Source organism: Dendrobates tinctorius, unplaced genomic scaffold, assembly GCF_039654945.1.
Source record: "Dendrobates tinctorius isolate UK_male_01 unplaced genomic scaffold, ASM3965494v1 ptg000021l, whole genome shotgun sequence".
NCBI classification, from domain to species: Eukaryota; Metazoa; Chordata; class Amphibia; order Anura; family Dendrobatidae; genus Dendrobates; species Dendrobates tinctorius.
The window spans coordinates 2,565,109-2,587,581 of record NW_027361689.1 but is presented as its reverse complement, the minus strand read 5'-3'; the positions used below and the strand labels follow the sequence as shown (position 1 = coordinate 2,587,581).

The window sequence follows — 22,473 nt, the reverse complement described above, 5'->3', positions numbered from 1 at the left end:
GAATCGCCTCACCAGGAAACAAATGTGGGTCACGTCAGACCGGCTTAGAAGCTAACAATGATCTGCCTTAAAAATACGATTGATGCAAAAATGGCTCTGATCTCTGTTTATGAGGTTATACAAGAATTGCCTTAAACCTATGTTTTCTAAAAAAGAATATACTAGAGTATACAGACAGTAGACACTTTTGATATCTCTCAGGTTACAGGAAAGCTGAGGGGACACTGCTATATGCCACCACTTTGGCCAAGGAGTGACATATTGATTTTACTTAAATCACTGTTCACACAGCTCTTCTAATTCCATAAGCAGAAATCCCAAACCTTAAGATAAAAATCAATTTCTAAGGCAAAACATATGTTAAGAGTTATCTTAGTACTTATATGTAAACTTATAACATTCAACTTTAAAAGTTAATCACTTGGGAGAGTGGACATAACTATTAAACACAAAAGGTTCCTCAGGCGACACCAGACAGGATCGAGCTGTTATCAGCAGGCAAAGTGGATGACCACATAGAGCAAGAGAGTCTCACCGGCTGCGCGCTTTTAGTAGTGATCCACTTTTCCGTCTGAGCCTTGCTCTGAGGATCCCCGTGTGATGATCGCTGAGTCCCGGTTGTTTTCGGCACTAAATGATAAGGAATAACTCCTCAGTCTCCCAAGGATGAGGTCACAACCTTAATTGGGTAAGAGAGTTTATTGTAGCCACAAGAGCTCTGATCTAAGTTAGAACAGAACTGCCTCCATTGTATCGAGGTACAAGCCTTAGGCTATGTGCACACGGTGCGGATTCTGCTGTGGAATTTTCCGCGCAGATTTTGCTAAATCTGCAGGTAAAATGACCTGCGTGTTTTACCTGCAGTTTTAGGCTGTGTTCACACACAGCGTTTTTTAGCCTTTCTTTCTAGCGGTTTTCCCAATAAAACCGCTATAAAACCGCTAAAAATAAGCTTCCCATTCATTTCTATGCATTTTGCACTTTCTGTGCATATTGATGCGTTTTTTTCCACGAAAAAAAGCTTTGCGGTAAACGCAGCATGCTTATTAATTTTGCGGATTTTTCCGCGTTTCTGGCTATTTCTATGCGTCCTGAAAACGCGTGGAAAATATCGCATAAAAACCGCAGAAAAAACCGCGCGGTTTCTGGGAAGGGAGAAATTTTCTGCTACTTGTGCAGATTTAGGCTATGTGCACACAGAGTTCTTTGCCTCTGCGGATTTTGTAGTGACAACCGCAGATAAAGTCCTGCGGTTTTGCCCCTGCGGTTTTACACCTCATAATGGATGAGGTGTGGAAACTGCAGCGTTTCTGCACTAAAGAATTGACATGCTGCGGATTGTAAACCGCAGCAAAACTGCGCGGAAAAATCCGCAGCATGTGCACAGCGTTTTCCAGTTTACCATTGAAAACAATGGTACTGTACAACGCACCTAAATCTGCTGCGGACCCGCAGCTGCAGAAACGCTGCGGATCCGCAGCAGAATCAGCACCGTGTGCACATACCCTTAGGCTAAGTGCACACGTAGATTTTCCTCCTGCGGATATTTCCGCACGATTTGAAGAAATCCGCAGGTCAAATTACCTGCATTTTTCCTGCGGATTTCTTCCTGTTTTTGTACGGTTTTCTTGTGGTTTTTGTGCAGTTTTCCCCCTGCGGATTTGGAGAATGGAGCAGGTGGAAAACCGCACAAAAGAAGTGACATGCTGCTTTTTTTGTACCGCACAAAAACCGCATCTTCTGCACAGCGTTGTTTTTTTTCCATTGATTTACATGCTACTGTAAATCACTTTGCGGATCTTCAGCGTTTCTGCGCGGTAAAATCCGCTGCGGATCCGCAGGAAAAATGCATCGTGTGCACATGGCCTTAGTGCGGATCTCCCCTGCAGTTTTCACCTGCAGATTTCTATAATGGAGCAGATGAAAAACTGCTGCAGAACTGCACAAAAGTAGTGACATGCTGCAGTTTTAAATCTGCACCAAATCTGCATGGAAAAATATGCAGCATGTGCACAGCGTTTTTTGTTTTACATAGCCTTAAATGGTACTGTACATCACTTGCAGTTCTGCTGCAGTTCTGCAGGGCCAAATCTGCTGCAGAACTGCACAGAATCTGCACCGTGTGCACATAGCCTTATAGTGATTTCCTGGGAGGATGTACAGGTAGGAGGGACATGGGGAGACCATTGAATAACCAATCATTGTACAGTGCAAACAATTAACAACCAATCCTTTTACAACAAAGTATTACATAAAGATGATTCTGTGAGTTTGGGTAAGAAGTTTGATGTTCAAGGCTTGTACCCTAGACCACACTGACCCTAAGGGTAGTGTGACCAGGACACACACAGCTCACTGTAAATACCACAGTAGCGTCTGTCAACATTGTATCTTTGCTTAAGGGGCCTTTACACATAGCGATATCGCTAAAGCATCACCGATTTGGTGACGTAGCAGCGATATCGCTATGTGTGATACTTACCTCTGACCTGCTCCCACGCTGTCTGTCGCTGATCGTGCAGCTCCAGTTCTCGTCGGGCGCTTCCTGCTGGCGCCGACGAGCGCTGCGTGGGCGGGAGGACGTCAGGATCGCTGCGTCTGAAAGGTAAGTAACGACCGCTGCTGCGTCGCTACATCTCTGTGAGATCTGCCTGTGTGGCAGCTCACTAGCGACCATTTAGCGATGCACCAGCGATCCTGACCGGGTCGTATCGTGGTCGGGATCGCTGGTGCATTGCTAACTGTAAAGGGGCCTTTAGTAATTACTTTGACTTAGAGCAGAGTTTCATTAGCAGCAATTTGTTTTTTCTATTCTCTTAAGAAAGACGTTAAAGGGATCTGGGTAGTTTTTAAAGGTGAAGTTAAATATGGTTTATTTTCCTATCAAGGTTTCAGGTACTCCTTTCATCTGAGCTCCAAATCTATATAGATAGTCACAGTAGTAGAGACTCTCAAAACTTTGACTCCTTATTCCTTAAGCACTATCCATTAGACTAGGTTATTCTTTTGGATCTTTTCTTCTGTTGTAAGATCTTACAAGGGATGTTCCCTTCCTATCAGAGTATCTTCCTTTGTAATATTCTCATGGGTGATGGGGGAAAAATTAATTACTCACTCGTAATCTCGATTTTTCCAGAATCCAGTGACAGCACCTCTGCTCACTCACCTCCCTCCTGCATCTGGTTAAGGTTTCTGTCTAAGGGTGTGTGCACATGCTGCAGATTCTGCTGCGGATTTAGCAAAATCTGCAGGTAAATCCGCAGGTCAAAAGACCTGCGATTTATCTGCGGATTAACCTGCGGTTTTGCCCTGCGGTTCAAAGCAGCAATTTGAGCGGGCACCATCAACTAAATAAGCAAGGGGATCACCACATGCATATATTCAAACTACTACCAAACCAGAAAAAAGTACATGCATCAAAGGATTGGGATCACCACATTAATAATTTGATTCAAAAATAACAATTTTTATTGTAAACACCACATACAGATTGTTAAAAACATTTAAAATCCCAAGCAAAAAAGGACAGAGGATTTGGGTCCAAACAATATAAGAGTAAAATACCTCTACAATGGAGGAGATGGCAAACCGCAGCGGAATCCGCAGAAAGAATGACATGTCAATTCTTTCTGCGGATTAGAAACCGCAGGAAATCCGCACGGAAAAATCCGCACCGTCTGCACTGCGGTTTCCATTTCCCATAGGATATTATGGTACTGTACACCGTTTCTGCTGCGGATCCTATGGACCAAAACCGCTGCGGATCTGCAGCAGAATCCTAAGGGTGTACAGACGTTGCGGTTTTTGTTGCGGATCCGCAGCGGTTTTGGTCCTGTGGATCCGCAGCGGTTTTCCATGCGGCTTACAGTACCATGTTAATCTATGGAAAACCAAATCCGCTGTGCACATGCTGCGAAAATTTCTGCGCAGATTTGCTGCAGTTTATTTTCCTCAGCATGTCACTACTTTTTTGCGGAACCGCAACTGCAGTTTTCGTTCCGGGAAGAACGAACATACAATAAATCTCTATCGCTATCCAAACCGCAATAGAATCTGCATCAATTCCACTGGACAAAGTATAGGAATCCGCAGGGAAAACTGCATGCATTTTACCCTGCAGTTTCTGCCAAGCGATGCGGATTTTTCTGCAGAAAAAATCCACAGCGTGTGCACACCCCCTAATGATGGCACATTTGGACAGCTCCGACTTGGAAACCACTGAAGGAGGAAGTGGGACTTTGTCTTTTTATTTTTCGCTCTTGGATGCCTGTCCAGTGATGGGGTGGATACATCATTCATTAGTGTTCTCCCAGATTTGTTTTTTTTTTTTTACTTTATAGGTCCTTGGAACGCTTATTACAATTTCTAACACTTTTGCCTTAATAGCTTGACACTATTCGCCTTACTGATAGTCAGTGTATAATTGTCATTCTATTTCCTATTCCAGGAGATTCCACAGTTGTGTACACCGATGGTTGTTGCTCCCGTAATGGACGATTAAAAGCACGTGCTGGGATTGGGGTTTATTGGGGTCCAAACCATCCATTGTAAGTAACGTCGAATTTCTAATGTACATGGGGGGGGTCCAACTGCCGGGATCCACAGATTTTGTAATCCAGCCTCTGCAAAGCATCATCTTGGAAGAAGTGGAGATGCTCAACCTCCAATCTATTCATGGTCTATGGTACATCAATTACTGACAGTGCCATAGCCAATGAATGGAGCAGAGGTCAAGCATACCCCTCTCGGCTCCTTTCAAGATAAGGCTCTGCAGACCTCTGTTCTTGGGATCAAGAATTCTATTATGATTCTATTATGATCCATACAGGGGTTGTCAGGCCTTGGGGTACAAATCCAAATCTACTTGTGAATTGACTAATTGAACTGACTGGTCCATACCAATAAAATAGCGTCAAAAAGTGCAAAATGTCTCCTAAATTACCGTATTTTTCAGACTATAAGACGCACCCAGGTGTTAGGCAATGTGCACACGCTGCGGTTTTTGCTGCGGATCCGCTGCGGATCTGCAGCAGTTCCTCAGTGTACAGTAGCATGTGAATCTATGTGATTTACAATCTGCTGTGCACATGCTGCGGATTTTTAACTGCGGAAAAGCTGAGGTTTTGAATCCACAGAAAGAAATGACATGTCACTACTTTTCTGCGGATTCTGCTGCGGTTTGCCATCTCCTCCATTGTAGAAGTGATAAACCGCAGGTTATTTTACCTGCGGTTCCGCAGATACCAATCCGCAGCGTGTACACATATAGCCTTAGGCTGGTTTCACACTTGCGTTTTTTTGCAAGTTTTCCCTATACTTTATATGGGTACGCACACACATGCGTTTGTACGCGTTTGTATGCGCATGCGTTTTTTTGTAGTGTGCGCTCGGGCGCACAAAATTCAACCTGTTGCATTTTTTGTGCGTCCGACTTGCCCCCAAAAAATGCATGCGCACGCAATGCGTTTATCACCCAAACACCCATTATAGTCTATGGGTGAGCATGGTAATGCGCAAAAAAAATGCGTGTTTTTAAAAACGCACCCAAACCCGCAAAAAACGCACACAAACGCATGATGCGTTTTTTTGTGCGTTTGCAATGTGCACGGTGCGCAGCGCAAAAAAACGCAAGTGTGAAAGTAGCCTAAGAGGTGGAAAATAGGGGGAAAAAATATTTGAAGCAAAAATTATCCTAAATAACACCACATACTGTATAATAGTTCTCAGAGCTTCTACCCGTAGCTTCCAACATAACACACATTATAATATATATATATATATATATATATATATATATATATATATATATATATATATATATATATATTATAATGTGTGTTATGTTGGAAGCTACGGGTAGAAGATGGTGCTGTGGTGTCTGTAAAGTACTATAAGACGCTGGAGGGTGAGTAAAAGAATGGGGGCACTGGGCTCATACTGAAAGCACCCCTCCAGCACTGAGAAGTAACACTGAAGATAAAACAGAAAACTGAGCTGGAGCATGACTTGAAAACATGCATGATGTAAAGGCATGTTCACACGTGCCATAGAAACAAGCAAATCCAAAGAAAAGACATGTGCATATACCGTAATGAAAATAAATAAGTAAAAAAGCAAGTGCATTGAATGATTAATATAGGGAATTTAGTAAACACTGTTTTTGATTAAAAAAAAAAAGCATAAAGCTGTCCCACTGCGACAAGGTGTACCCAATTGGGACAGTAACTACACTGTAATGTAGGCTGAGAATCACCAGGTCCCAACCGGACACCCAGCTTTGGAAGGTCTATACATGAACTGCCCAGCTCAGTGAAAAGGGGGCTATACCCGATTTGTACTGAATACAAAACTTTTAATTAATTCTTACTTGTACAGGCTGTGCTCACATCAGTGCAGGTCCTGCAGCCAGCCAGCCATCCTAGAAAGCCGAAAGTATCTCCAGCTGACAAGACCTGTGATGAGGTAATGAATGGCTGGAGCATCACATGGCCGCACAGAGCCCTCCCTCTTATTACCTCACCACAGCTCGTGTAAGAGGAAGCTGCGTGGTTTCTAGTGCGGTGTCTGTAGGACCTGTAGTGACATAATGAAGAGGAAGGGCTCTGTGCTGTTATGTGGTGATCCAGCCTGCCCTCTTCATTACCTCAGGACAGGTCCTATAATGACGGGAGCACTCGGCATCAGCACAGCCCACGCTGTGCTGTCAGGTATGCGACTGCGGCGATCCCTCCGGTGGCACCCTGCTCCTGATGCCTCCTTCTCCACCGGACACACGATCTCTCCAGCCGCTGAAGGAATCCGGCGCTGAGGAAACCATGTGGTTCTGCTGTTTAAGTGAAGGAATATTCATTTGCTGCTCCCCGCCCACTGCTCGGCACTGACAGATGAGCGGGGAAGCAGCTAAAGAATATTCCTTCACTTTAAGCATCAGGACCACGTGGTTTACCCAGCGATGGATTCCTGCAGCGGCGACATTTTCCTGCCTACTGCGAGTGCGATCCCACTCTGCCATTGCCCCCTCCCCACGTTACAATCGGATCATAAGACGCACCCCAGACTTTCCTCCCAAATTTGGAGGAAAAAAAGTACGCCTTATGGTCCGAAAAAAACAGTAATCTATAATTCACTTAAAGCAATCATTAAAATGCAAAAATATAACTACATATTGATAGAAAATAACTACTTTATACAACAGTGTATATGCCACAAACAATAAAAATGCCCCTTTACATCCAAAAGGCAGTGAGGTCACATAAAAGGCTTAATGAAGGGAAAAGAAGCCTGAGGAACATACATGTAACCTCCTTTTTATTCGGTCGTCCATGACCGCACCACCTGAGAGAGGGGATCTGCCCTTCAGGAACAGGAAACCTACAGATACAAAAGGGGCGGCTCCTCTCCCACGCATCAGTTGGTTTCCTGTTCCTAGAGGACGGGACTTCCTTCAGATCGTCCGTCATGGAGTCGTCGAGGGATTCCCAGGCCGGCTGACCGACCCAGGTAGCGGGGGGATATCCTACCTCGGTCAAGCTCGGGGTCCCTGGAAACGCCACGGTGGGGCCGGGTAGGTCGCCACGGCAGTGGTTGGAGCAGAGGGTCCGGTGGACAGCCGCCTCCAGAGTGCCGGCACCAGGAGGTATGTATGCCCCGGGCCCCTCCTGGTGCGCTCCCCCCGTGGTCCGGTCTCCCTTTCCGTCCGGGCCGGCGGTTGCGCTCGGTCGGCGGGCGCAGGGTGGCGCACGTGGGGGCTGCAGGCACGTCTGAGCCGGGGGCGCCGTGCCAGCTCCTTTCCGCGCGCTCCCGCGGTCTCAGACGAGCGGCGGAAGGGGCGGGGCCGGGAACACCGGAAGTCGGGTGCCGGCCGGCTTTCCGGTGTGCGCGGCTGTCCAGGGTGGCGCCCGGGGAGGGGGGGGGCCGGAGCAAGGGCGGGGAGGTCACGGGGGGGGGGGGGGGGATAGGCTAGTTAAAGCTATAAGGTCCACCATGTGGGTAGCAGACGCAAAGCCTGAACTTTCGGCACAGGACATGATGTTCGCTGGTCTAGATCCCAGAAAGCGCAGGGCCTTTCTATTAAATGACAAAGTCCAGAGCCTGATAGATAGGGAAAGGAAAAGACCTGAAAAAAGGAGCTCCTTGCCACCTGCCTTCAAGCGGAGGTTCCCTTTTGATGACCCAGTGGTAAGCAGATGGGATAAGGCCCCTAAGCTGGACGCGGCAGTAGCCAAAGCCTCCAAAAAGTCCTCCATACCTTTCGACGACATGATCTCCTTAAAAGACCCGCTGGATAAAAAGGCGGATTCTTTTCTAAAGGGAACATGGGAGATGTCAGCAGGCGCTCTAAGACCAGCGATAGCTGCCACATGTACGGCCAGATCCATGATGGTCTGGCTGGATCAACTGGATTCCCAGCTGAAGGACGGAGCCTCAAGAGCATCCATTCGAAAAACTCTACCAATTATCCAAAGTGCTGCTGCTTTTTTGGCTGATGCTTCGGCAGACTCTGCGAGGATGGCGGCTAGGACCGTGGGTTTATCCAACGCAGCTCGAAGGGCTCTCTGGTTAAAATGCTGGCCAGGAGATATCCAGGCCAGGTCACGACTGCTCCATTCCGTGTGAGGGGGAATATCTGTTTGGCCCCGTCCTGGATGAACTTTTAGAGAAAGCCGGGGATGATAAAAAGAAGTTCCCCAGTCTGCCGAACCCTTCTTACAGACGTCCCTTTACCACGAAAGGATATTTCCGTAGAAGGCCGATCAGGGCAGATGGGATGACAAAAGAAGGAAATATATAGGATTCATGTTCGGAGGAGGGGGGCGCCAGGAAGGTCCAGCACGTGACACTAAAAAGCCGCCCCAATGACTAGTTGCTCCGGTAGGGGGGAGAGTACCTGCCTTCTACCCAGCCTGGTCCATGATTTCTAGTAGTAACTATATACTGGGGGTGATAGCTGCGGGTCTACGACTAGAATTCGCGCGGGTTCCCCAAGATCGATTTTAAGGTCACCCCACTCAGGTCTTCCACATCAGAACAAGCTGCCCTGGAGGCCGAGGTGCATGATCTTTGCCGCAAGAAGGTCCTAACTATGGTTCCTGAGGGTGAAAGGGGAAAAGGTTTCTACTCCCCTCTGTTCCTGGTCCGCAAGCCAGACAGCTCCTTTAGGACTATAATAAATCTTAAGTCCCTCAACGAATTCCTGGTCATACGCCCGTTCAAAATGGAGACAATTAATTCAACAATAAAATTGCTGTTTCAAAATTGCTTTATGGTGGTGGTAGATTTAAAAGATGCCTACTACCATACACCCATTCATGCAGCTCATCAGTGTTTCCCCAGAGTGGCGGTTCAATTAGATGGGTCAGTTCAACATTCCAATATGCGGCCCTCCCCTTTGGGGTGGCAGTCGCTCCCCGGGTGTTTACTAAAGTGGTAGCGGAAGTTATGGCCCATCTACGTGAATCAGACATTCTATTAGTCCCCTACTTAGATGACTTCCTGATTGTAGGGAAAACAGCGAAACATTGTTTGCAACAGCTACAAAGGGCAGTGTCTGCCCTAGAGCGGTTAGGATGGCTGCTTAACATCAAAAAATCTCGGTTACAGCCGATGAGAGTCCAACAATTCTTGGGCCTGATCCTGGATTCTGAGAAACAGGAATGCCGTCTGCCTCCGGAGAAGCTTGTTCGCCTACATTATCAGGTCCTGAACGCTTCCAATAACCCTACCATGTCCCTCAGGAAAGCCATGTCCCTTCTGGGTTCTCTTTCGTCCTGTATCCCGGCGGTCCAGTGGGCCCAGTTTCATGCAAGAACACTACAGGGCGAGGTTTTAGTGCATCAAAGAATCCTTGGGGGTTACTTAGAGGGCCAGCTAACCTTGTCCCGAAACACAAGGGAGTCCCTAGAATGGTGGCTAGACAAGGATAATTTATCCAGTGGGGTTCCCTGGGAGTATGACATATCCCGCATAGTCACCACGGATGCTAGCCCTTCCGGTTCGGGGGCTCATATGGGTGAGATCCTGGTCCAGGGCCTATGGGAGCATCATCAGATAGAAATGTCATCTAACCTGAAAGAGTTGGCAGCAGTAGAGCAGGCAGCTAAGAAGCTATTTGTGTATCTACAGCGCCATCATGTGCGAGTGTTCTCTGACAATCAGGTCACCGTGGCTTATATCAACCACCAAGGCGGGACTCGTTCCAAACCCCTGATGAATGTGGCAGAATGGTTGTTCCGGCTAGCAGAGCAACATTTTCTATCTTTAACAGTTCTACATATAAAAGGGAAAGAAAACATCACGGCAGACTTCTTAAGCCGCAATCTGCTAAAGCAAGGAGAATGGTCCCTAAAAAACTCAATCTTCGACCTGATTGTACAAAAGTGGGGACAACCAGAGGTAGATCTCTTCGCTACCATGGAAAACAGAAAATTAAGACAATTCTGCTCCCTAAATCCCAGAGAGAACCCCCTGGCGGTAGATGCCTTTCTGATAAAGTGGGACTTCAGGCTAGCCTATACCTTCCCTCCCCTATTGCTACTACCCCTGGTGATGAGGAAAATCAGGAGAGACAGAGCAAGGGTTATAGTTATAGCTCCATTTTGGCCCAGGAGGGCATGGTTCTCATGCCTCAGGACCATGCCGGTGTCCGATCCTTGGGTTCTTCCAGACATCCCGGATCTCCTATCCCAGGGCCCAGTCTTCCATCCTCAGGTGGCTGGCCTACATCTGACGGTGTGGAGTTTGAACGGACACTGCTAAAAGATAAAGGCTGCTCCCCAGACCTGATTAGCACCCTACTTAAAAGTAGGAAAATCATTACTACCAAAATTTGTCAGAATTTGGAAGAAATTCCTTCAGAACTCTGGGATAATCGCTGGGGGTTCAGCGCCTATAAATCAAATCTTAGAGTTTTTACAGAAAGGTCTGGACATGGGGCTTTCCACTAGTACCCTTAAAGTACAAGTATCAGCCTTGGGGGCCCTCTTTAGCTGCAACATTGCGGGTAATTACTGGGTCAGTAGATTCATTAAGGCAGCAGGTAGATCCAGGCTAATAGTGAAGGATAGGTTCATGCTGTGGGACTTGAACCTAGTCCTCACGGCTATGACGGAAGATCCATTTGAACCTATTTCATCAGCTTCCATAAAAAACCTGTCCCTCATAGTAGCCTTCCTGGTAGCTCTAACCTCAGCTCGTAGAGTAAGCGACATCCAGGCATTATCTAGGCGTCCTTCTTATATACAGTTCAAGGACGATAGGGTAATACTCAGACCTGATCCAGCGTACTTACCTAAAGTAGTTTCTAGCTTTCACAGGACACAGGAAATAGTCCTTCCATCCTTCCTCCCTAATCCAACTAATGAGAAGGAGGAGAAACTACATACCCTAGATGTTAAGAGATGTCTCATAGAATATCTCGCAGTTACCGATCCCTGGAAGAAAGATAATGCCCTGTTTGTCTCCCATCAAGGCCCTAGGAAAGGGCTTAGAGTGTCAAAAAATACACTAGCCAGGTGGATTAGAGAGGCGATTTCAATAGCATACACCTCAAAAGGCAGACCGGCACCTGGGAAGCTGAGGGTGCATTCCACCAGAGCCATGGCGACCTCGTGGGCCGAGAGATCACAAGTCTCCATTGACCAGATATGTAAGGCGGCTACTTGGTCCTCTCCGAGCACCTTTTATAGTCATTATAGGCTAGACCTGGGTGCTTCCGCAGACCTCTCCTTTGGTGTAAGGGTGCTGCAGGCTGTAGTCCCTCCCTAAAGTAGTTATTACTCTCTGCAATTCTCTCAGGTGGTGCTGTCATGGACGATCGAATAAAGTCTAGTTACTTACCGGTTAACAGTATTTTTTGGAGTCCATGACAGCACCCTTAGATTCCCGCCCCTGTTTTTCGTTAAGTTTGGGTGTGCACTTCTTCCTCTTATACAGTATGTCTACTGGTGATAAATAGTTAAGCAGTAATAGTATTGTACAGAAATCATGCCATTAACCTTGGAGGTCCTCTTGTGCTCTGTAATCCAACTGATGCGTGGGAGAGGTGCCGCCCTTTTGTATCTGTAGGTTTCCTGTTCCTGAAGGGCGGGTCCCCTCTCTCAGGTGGTGCTGTCATGGACTCCGAAAAATACCGTTAACCGGTGAGTAACTAAGGCTTTTAATTTTTTTATTTTAATTTTTTTATTAGGAGTATATATGAACAAGTAAAAAATACACAATTAAAAAGAAAAATCCTATATACTAACGAAACAATTAAAATAAGTGACAAAATATAAACAATATATGCTCGCTCTGCAAAAAAAACAAGCCCTCTTTATTTTTCCACTGACACAAAAAAAAAAAAGTTATGGCTTTTGCAAAAAAATTGAGGACATAACAAGTGCAAAAAAACCCCCCTGGAAACCTGTACCTCTAAAGGGGTAATGGTGTATAGGTGTGTCGCACACTTTGGTTTCAGCACAGTCATGTACTTCAGCGAAATGGGTGTCCATCAGTTACTTCCCCAGCAGAAACAGTTGATCATTTGGTGTTTTTTTTTTTTTTTTTTTTTAACTTTAAGTCTCACTTATACAAGTCCATTTGTGTGTAATATCCTAATCAAGTTCTGATTTCCTATCAACAGTAATGTGGCAGAAAGACTTGAAGGAAGGCAGACTAATCAGAGGGCTGAAATACAGGTACTTGAAGCTCTGCAATAAATCCTACAGTGAATTTCTGCATCTTAAATCAAATTTTCGAATTTGTGATTTTTTTTTTTTTTTTTTCTTCTTTTATATTATTGTCACGTTAAACTTGGTTAGAAAACCCCTTTCACCATAATTTACATGCTATACTGGCCACATCATTTTGAAATGGCTAAAGATATGAATTAAAAAGTACTTTTATTATTTATTTCTCGCCTCCTGTTGCTGAGATATTATATAGTAAAGTTTATTGCTAATGTCCATTATAACCAATGGGGCTTTAGCAGAAAGGCTTAATCTCTGGTGTATGATTGGTCAACGTCTTGCACAGGTAAAAAGAGAACTCCTCCAGAGAATGTCAGAAACTGCTTTCTTTGTGTGATTATGGTAAGACTCGTGTCTAACCAGGTCATACTAGGATCTAGCTGCCAACCATTACTGTGCAGGGAGAGGAGAGCAGCTCTATGTATCAGTACAGACGTGTCTGAATATGTCCTAAAACTGTAGTTACCTGCAGATTACCACTATGGCTGCAGGTAAATGTTTTATTTTTTTTTGTTTTGATGCCAGATTTCCTTTAACCCCTTAATGACCGGGGAATTTTTGGTTTTGCGTTTTCATCTTTCGCTCCCCTTCTTCCCAGAGCCATAACTTTTTTATTTTTCCATCAATATGGCCATGTGAGGGCTTGTTTGTTTTTTGCGGGACGAGTTGTACTTTTGAACAACATCATTGCTTTTATCATGTCGTGTATTACAAAATGGGAAAAAATTCCAAGTGCGGTGAAATTGCAAAAAAAAGTGCATTCCCACACTTGTTTTTTGCTTGACTTTTTTGCTAGGTTCACTAAATTCTAAAAGTGACCTGCCATTATGATTCTCCAGGTCATTACGAGTTCATAGACACCAAACATGTATTGTTTCTTTTTTATTTAAGTGGTGAAGAAAAAATTCCAAATTTTGTTAAAAAAAATTGCGCCATCTTCCGAGACTCGTAGCGTCTCCATTTTATTCGATCGTCCATGACAGCACCACCTGAGAGGGGATCTGCCCTTCAGGAACAGGAAACCTAAAGATCCAAAAGGGCGGCACCTCTCCCACGCATCAGTTGGTTTCCTGTTCCGTCATGGATCGTCAAGGAAATTCCCAGGCAGGCTGACCGACCCAGGTAGCGGGGGGGTCTCCTACCTCGGTCACTGCGGGGTCTCTGGAAGTGCCACGGTGGGGCCGGGCAGGTCTCCACGGCAGTGTGCGGAGCAGGTGGAGCAAGGGGTCCGGAGCACAGCCGTCTCCAGAGTGCAGCACCAGAGTAAGTATTCCCCGGGCCCTTCCTGGTGCACCCCCCCCCCCCCATAGACCAGCAGGACGAGGTGCAGGAGCACCCGCAGAGACAGGCCTCAGTGAAGCCTCATACAAGTGCCCAGCTAAAGAGGCAAGGATGAACGAGCGGGCAGAGCCACAGAAGTTCCTGCAGACTGAAAGATTCCGCTGCCTCCCTCTGTGATCTGGTACCTGCTTCTACTGCATGGGTAAGAGATCTCCGTGGTAGTACCCTGATACAGTGTTCCCTTATGTTTTTTTCGCAAGGGGAAGAAAAGTTTGGGTAAACAGAAGCATAGGGAGTGTGCCCCCTGTAGTTGCCCCTTGCCAGATGCCCACCCTAAAAAGTTGTCAGCCGTGCATGCGACAGACGGTAGGGTTTAAAAGGGAACGATAGTCCATGGCTGGATTGACAGGCCCTTACACTCTCCCCCGTTTATACAGGTAGCGGAAGAGACGCCTGACTTCGCCACAAGCCTGAGGGAAATAATCGGGACAGAGATGAAAGACTCCCTAAAGTCCCTATCACAAGGGGAATCTTCTAGGAGAAGAGATGTTAGTTTTTCGGGTTCAGAGTTCTCAGCGCCCCTAGGAAGGACGAAGACTCCCCAGAGCCCTTTGCCTCCTCTTCATCTTCTTCAGAGGTAGACTCTAGCCGTTTCTGCTTCCCCTTAGACCAAATGGATAGGCTAGTTAAAGCAGTAAGGTCCACCATGGGGGTAGCAGACACCAAAACCAGAACTCTCGGCGCAGGATCTGATGTTCAGTGGTCTAGATCCAAGGAAACGCAGGGCCTTCCCACTAAATAACAAAGTCCAGAGCCTGATAGACAGAGAATGGAAGAGGCCTTAAAAAAGGGCACCTTACCACCGGCCTTCAAGCGGTGGCACTCCTTTGATCACCCAGTGGTAAGCAGATGGGACAAGGCCCCTAAGCTTGACGCAGCAGTAGCCAAAGCCTCCAAAAAATCCTCCATACCTTTTGACGACATGGCCTCCTTAAAAGATCCGTTGGACAAAAAAGCGGATTCATTTCTAAAAGGAACATGGGCGATGTCAGCCGGCGCTCTAAGACCAGCAGTAGCTTCTACGTGCACAGCCAGATCCATGATGGTCTGGCTGGATCAGCTAGATTCTCAGCTGAAAGACAGAGCCTCAAGAGCATCCATCCGGAAGACCCTGCCGATTATTCAAAACGCTGCTGCCTTTTTAGGCGTTGCTTCGGCAGATTCGGCAAAGATGGCGGCCAGGACTGCAGGATTATCGAATGCAGTTCAAAGGGCTCTCTGGTTGAAGTGTTGGCCCGGAGATATCCAGACCAGATCCCGACTCTGTTCCATTCCTTGTAAGGGAAAATATCTATTCTGTCCAGTGCTGGACAAACTTTTAGAAAAAGCCGGGGATGATAAAAAGAAATTCCCCAGTCTGCCGAACCCTTCTTATAGACGTCCCTTCACCAGAAAAGGATATTTCTGTAGAAGGTCGTCCAGGGATCAAGGCAGATGGGAGGAAAAAAGAAAAGGTACAGGATTTATGTTTGGAGGAGGGGGCGCCAGGAAGGGCCAGCACGTGAGGCTAAAAAGCCACCCCAATGGCTAGCTGCTCCGGTAGGAGGGAGACTAGCTGCCTTATACCTGGCCTGGTTGCTAATTTCTAGTAACAACTGGATCCTGGGGTTGATAGCCTCGGGACTATGGCTAGAATTTTCCTGTGTCCCCCAAAACAGATTTAAGGTTACCCCACTCAGATCTTCCCCATCAGAACAGGCTGCCCTGGAGACCGAGGTTCATGATCTATGCCGCAAGAAGGTCCTGACAGAGGTGCCGGAAGCGGAAAGGGGAAGAGGTTTCTACTCCCCTCTGTTCCTAGTCCGTAAGCCTGATGGCTCCTTCAGGACTATAATAAATCTTAAAGCCCTCAACGAGTTTATGGTCATACGTCCGTTCAAAATGGAAACAATCCATTCCACAATAAAGTTGCTGTTTGAAAATTGCTTTATGGTGGTGTTAGATTTAAGATGCCTACTACCATATACCCATTCATGCAGTTCATAGAATCATAGAATCATAGAATCGTAGAGTTGGAAGGGACCTCCTGGGCCATCTGGTCCAACCCCCTGCTCAAAGCAGGATTCGCTAAATCATCCCAGTCAGATGTCTGTCCAGCCTCTGTTTGAAGACTTCCATTGAAGGAGAACTCACCACTTCTCGTGGCAGCCTGTTCCACTCATTGATCACTCTAACTGTCAAAAAGTTTTTTCTAATATCTAATCTGTGTCTCCTCCCATTCAGTTTCATCCCATTGCTTCTAGTCTTTCCTTGTGCAAATGAGAATAAGGTTGATCCTTCTACAATGTGACAGCCCTTTAGATATTTGTAGACAGCTATTAAGTCTCCTCTCAGTCTTCTCTTTTGCAAACTAAACATTCCCAAATCCTGCAACCTTTCCTCATAAGACAGGGTTTGCAGACCGGTCACCATTCTGGTCGCTCTTTTCTGAACTTGCTCCAGTTTGTTGATGTCTTTTTTAAAATGTGGTGCCCAAAACTGGACACAATATTCCAGATGAGGTCTGACCAAAGAGGAGTAGAGGGAAATAATGACTTCACGTGATCTAGACTGTATGCTTCTGTTAATACATCCTAGAATTGCATTTGCCTTTTTTGCTGCTGCATCACACTGTTGACTCATATTCAGTCTGTGATCTATTAGTATACCCAAGTCTTTTTCACATGTGCTGTCACTTAGCCCTATTCCTCCCATTCTATATATGTTTTTTCCATTTTTATTGCCCAGATGTAGTACTTTGCATTTCTCCCTGTTAAAAACCATTCTGTTAGTTGCTGCCCACTTCTCCAGTTTATTTAAATCTTTTTGAATCCTCTCTCTCTCTTCTCTAGTATTAGCTATCCCTCCTAGCTTTGTGTCATCAGCAAATTTAATCAGTTTACCCTCAATTCCTTCATCTAAATCGTTGATAAAGATGTTGAACAATACAGGGCCCAGGACAGAGCCCTGTGGTACCCCACTTGAGACATTCTTCCAACTGGATGTGCAGCCATTTACGACCACTCTTTGGGTCCGATCACTAAGCCAGTTATGAATCCACCTAACAGTTGCCTTGTCCATTCCATACTTAATCATTTTTTCAATAAGGATTGTATGAGAGACTTTGTCAAATGCTTTGCTGAAGTCAAGATATACTATATCTACAGCATTTCCTTGATCCACCCAATCAGTGATACCGTCATAGAAGGAAATTAAGTTAGTCTGACATGACTTATTAGTTACAAACCCATGCTGACTCTGTTTAATCACTTCATTCTTATCCAGGTATTGACATACATGTTGTTTAATAATTTGTTCAAAGATCTTTCCTGGTATAGAAGTCAGACTCACCGGCCTATAGTTCATTAGCGTTTCCTCCAGAGTGGCGGTTCAGTTAGAGAGGGGTCAGTTCAGCATTTCCAATATGTGGCCCTCCCCTTTGGTGTTGCAGTCGCTCCCCGGGCATTTACTAAAGTTGTAGCAGAAGTTATGGCCCATCTATGTGAATCAGACATTCTGGTGGTCCCCTGGATGACTTCCTTTTTATAGGCAAAACGGTGGAACATTGTTTGGCGCAGTTACAAATGGCAATGTCTGCCCTAGAGCGGTTAGGATGGCTACTTAACATCAAAAAATCTCGGTTGCAGCCAATGAGAGTCCAGCAATTCTTAGGCCTAATCTTAGATTCCGAGAAGCAGGAATGCTGTCTGCCTCCTGAGAAGTTAGTTCACCTACACTATCAGGTCCTGAACGCTTCCAATAACCCCACCATGTCCCTCAGGAAAGCCATGTCCCTTCTGGGCTCTCTCTCGTCCTGTATTCCCGTGGTCCGTTGGGCCCAGTTTCATACAAGGAAACTACAGGGCGAGGTTTTATTACATCAGAGTCCTTGGGGGTTACCTGGAGGGCCAGCTAACTTTGTCCCGGAACACGAGGGAGTCCCTAGAAAGGAATAACTTATCCAGAGGGCTTCCCTGGGAGTATAACATAACCCACATAGTCACTACAGACGCAAGCCCTTCCGGTTGGGGGGCTCACGTGGGTGAGATTTTGGTCCAGGGCCTATGGGAACATCAGGTAGAAATGTCATCTAACCTGAAAGAATTGACAGCGGTGGAGCAGGCAGCTAAAAAGCTCCTTGTGTATCTACAGGGTCATCACGTGCGAGTGTTCTCCGACAATTAGGTCTCCGTGGCTTATATCAATCACCAAGGCGGGACTCGTTACAGACCCCTGACGAATGTAGCAGAGAGTTTGTTCCAACTAGCAGAGCAGCATTTTCTATCTTTAACAGCTCTACATGAAAAAGGAAGAGAGAACCTCACGGCAGATTTCTTAAGCCGCAATCTGCTAAAACAAGGGGAATGGTCCCTAAAAACCTCCATCTTTTGACCTGATTGTGCAAAAGTGGGGGCAACCAGAGGTGGAGCTCTTCACCACCAGGGAGAACAGGAGAGTGAAGCAATTCTGTTCACTGAATCCCAGAGAGGACCCTTTGGCGGTAGATGCTTTTCTGATAAAGTGGGACTTCAGGCTAGCATATGCCTTCCCTCCCCTGTCTCTACTACCCCTGGTGATGAGGAAAATCAGAAAAGACAGGGCGAGGATTATAGTGATCGCTCCGTTTTGGCCCAGGAGGGCATGGTTTTCATGCATCAGGACCATGTCTGTGTCTGATCCGTGGGTTCTTCCGGACATCCCAGATCTCCTATCCCAGGGCCTAGTTTACCATCCTCAGGCGGCTGTCCTACATCTGATGGCGTGGATTTTGAACGGTCACTGCTAAAAGATGAAGGTTTTTCCCCAGACCTGATCAACACCCTACTTTAAAAGAAGAAAAATCATTACAACCAAAATTTACATTAGAATCTGGAAAAGATTCCTTCAAAACTCAGGAATAGTCACTGGGTAATCAGCACCAATAATTGAAATCTTAGAATTCCTACAAAAAGATCTGGACATGGGGCTTTTCCACCAGTACCTTTTATAGTACAAGTATCAGCCTTGGGGGCCCTCTTTAGCTGCGACATCGTGGGTTCATGACGTGGGCCTTGAACGTAGTCCTCACAGCTATGACAGAGGCTCCATTTGAGCCTATCTCATCAGCCTCCATAAAAAACCTGTCCCTCAAAGTAGCCTTCCTGGTGGCACTGATGTCAGCTCGTAGAGTAAGTGACATCCAGACATTATCTAGGCTTTCTCCTTATATACAATTCAGAGACGATAGGGTAATACTTAGGCCTGATCCGGCATACTTACCTAAGGTAGTTTCTAGTTTTCATAGGACGCAGGAAATAGTCCTTCCATCCTTCCTCCCTTCCTCCCTAATCCAGTTAACGAGAAGGAAAAGAAACTACACACCCTAGATGTTAGGAGATGTCTCATAGAATACCTGGCAGTTACTGATCCCTGGAAGAAGGATAATGCCTTATTTGTCTCCCATCAAGGCGCTAGGAAAGGTCTTAGAGCATCAAAAAACACACTAGCCAGGTGGATTAGAGAGGCTATTTTGCTAGCATACACCTCAAAAGGCAGATCGGCACCTGGGAAGCTGAGGGCGCATTCCACAAGAGCCATGGCGACCTCGTGGGCCAAAAGATCGGAAGTCTCCATTGACCAGATATGTAAGGCGGCTACTTGGTCCTCTCCGAGCACCTTTTATATTCATTATAGGCTAGACCTGGGTGCTTCCGCAGACCTCTCCTTTGGTGTAAGGTTGCTGCAGGCTGTAGTCCCTCCCTAAAGTAGTTATTACTCTCTGCAATTCTCTCAGGTGGTGCTGTCATGGACGATCGAATAAAGTCTATTACTTACCGGTTAACGGTATTTTTCGGAGTCCATGACAGCACCCTTAGATTCCCGCCCCTGTTTTTCGTTAAGTTTGGGTGTGCACTTCTTCCTCTTATACAGTATGTCCACTGGTGATTAATAGTTAAGCAGTAATAGTATTGTACAGAAATCATGCCATTAACCTGGGAGGTCCTCTTGTGCTCTGTAATCCAGCTGATGCGTGGGAGAGGTGCCGCCCTCTTGTATCTGTAGGTTTCCTGTTCCTGAAGGGCGGCTCCCCTCTCAGGTGGTGCTGTCATGGACTCCGAAAAAGACCGTTAACCGGTAAGTAACTAGATTTTCATGATCTCGGGTCGGCTGAGGGCTTATTCTTTGCGCGCCAAGCTGACGTTTTCAGTGATGCCAATTTTGTGCAGATACGTTCTTTTGATCGCCGTTATTACATTTTAATGCAATGTCACAGCGACTAAAAAAAACGTGATTCTGGCGTCATTATTTTTTTTTTTCCTCTACACTGTTTAGCAATCTGGTTAACCTTTTTTTTTTCTTTTTTTTTTTTTTTTTTTGTTTTGTTGATCAGGTGATTCTGAACGCGGCGATACCAAATGTGTATGTGTTGATTTTTATTTTAATTTGAATGGGGCGAAAGGGTGATTTGAACTTTTATATATTTATTTTTTTTTTTTTTTTTTTTTTCATATTAAAAACATTTTTTTTTTAAACTTTTGTCATGCTTCAATAGCCACCATGGGAGGCTAGAAGCTGCCATAGCTCAATTGGCTCTGCTACATATAGGCGATGCTCAGTTCGCCTATATGTAGCAGAAATACAGCATTGCTATGAGCGCCGACCACCGGGTGGCGCTCATAGCAATCTGGCATCAACAAACATAGAGGTCTCCATGAGACCTCTCGTTGTTATGCCAATGCATCGCTGACCCCCGATCACGTGACTGGGGTCAGTGATGCGCGTATTTCCGGCCGCGCGGTCGGAAGTGCTGGTTAAATGCCGCTATCAGCGTTTGACAGTAGCATTTTAACTAGTTAATAGACGCGGGTGGATGCGCCTATTGCGGGCATATGTCAGCTGTTCAAAACAGCTGACATGTCCCGTCTTTGATGTGGACTCACCGCCGGAGCCAACTTCAAAGCGGGGGAGACGTCCAATGATGGACTGTCAGTTATTGGACGTTAAGGGGTTAATCAGAGTGGTCGCAGTGGTATATGTCATGATTGGCAACAGTGTGAGCATTGATGTTATGAATGTATGGGTATAGCATGTGAAATGCCTATAATCCTATGCAGGTTCTGCCTTGTAGTATACATTGTTTTCTCCTACTCCTCATTGGGGAACACAGACAGTGGGTGTTATGCTGCTTGCCACTAGGAGGACGCTAAGTGAACACAGGAAAAAAGTTAACTCCTCCCCTGCAGTATACACCCTCTCGCTGGCTAGGAATTCCTCAGTTCTTGCTTAGTGTCTGTAGGAGGCACGTGGGTCTGGCTTCGGACCCCACCGTTTTTATTTTCAGTCTTGAATTTTCTGTAAATTTTTTAACTAACGGAGTGAAGGGGGTGACTGTTCCTTTCAACGGCCCGCTCTTCCCCGAACCAACAACAGGCGAGCACGTGGAGTATATCTCCCCATACACTTTCCTGCGATGACTGGGGCATACCTGATTCTTCTGGGCGACGGTTCCTTACGGTCCCAGTCTTCCCGCATGGATACGAGGGCAAGCGCACGGAGCACACAGAGTGCAGGGCGAAGACTTTGGAAGCTCTTTTCGGATGCCCTGAATCAGCCCCATAGCCTCTCCATCCCCCTGCCCATAGGGAGGATCGATTGAGGTATACCCCCTTTAACAACTCCTCCGGCTCTGCTACATTGCCCGGGAGGATGAGATCTGAAGGCTCCTGGACAGCGCAGCCGGCGCGAGCACCGGATTGGAGGTATGGGGTCAGGTTCTGGTCCCTGTGAGAAGCGCTGATCTAGTCTCCGAGGCGGTATTCTGGCAGCCCCCCGCTCCCCCCTTCACCCGGTGCTCGCTGCGGGTAGGCCCAAATATTTAGTCCCCGGCTTATCTGCCTACTAGGCCGCAATTTACAAAGCGCCGCCCACGTCTTTGGCGCTTCTTGCTCTGTACGAGAGGCGCCCTGCTAGTCTCGGGGGCCATGTCCTTAACCCCTTCTCTGCACCTCGGGCTCTGTGATGGCTGCGGGTGTGCGTGCACGGATGGACAGCACCTGGTGACGCTACACGGCCACCGCTATTCTTCCCAGGGACACAGCATCAGGACCGCGGGTAAGCTGCATCTGCCCTCAGAGAAAAGCTTAACCCCTTCTCGGCACATTCCCTGCAGCTGCAGCCCAGGCTCTGCTTGTAACCCTTTCAGGGGCACTGTCTCAATCTAAAGCGGCACAATAGGGGCTACTAAGATGCACACTGCATTCTTTACCGCTTGTACCACTTGCAAGACTGCCTTGCCCAGTGCCCAGACTAATCCGCTATGCACGGATTGCGACCCGGCTTGTGCTAAAACTCCATCCGCTGCAAGGTGCTCCCTGTGTTTAGTCCCTCGGAGTGGGCTGCGTCCTTGTCACGGTCTGTGGAGTCACTGACCAAGGCTATAGACTCCTTC

At 46.6% G+C, this 22,473-nt stretch overlaps 1 protein-coding gene across 3 annotated transcripts in view; it reads left to right on the top strand.

Moving 5' to 3' along the window:
* Positions 1 to 22,473, top strand: part of LOC141083768 (ribonuclease H1-like) — a 58,463-nt gene that overhangs the window by 30,746 nt on the left and 5,244 nt on the right. For all 3 annotated transcript variants that reach the window (XM_073568158.1, XM_073568156.1, XM_073568157.1), the window contains 2 exons: positions 4,448 to 4,547; positions 12,620 to 12,674. In XM_073568158.1, the coding sequence (XP_073424259.1) occupies positions 4,448 to 4,547; positions 12,620 to 12,674 (155 nt within the window). The remainder of the gene's footprint in view (positions 1 to 4,447; positions 4,548 to 12,619; positions 12,675 to 22,473) is intronic.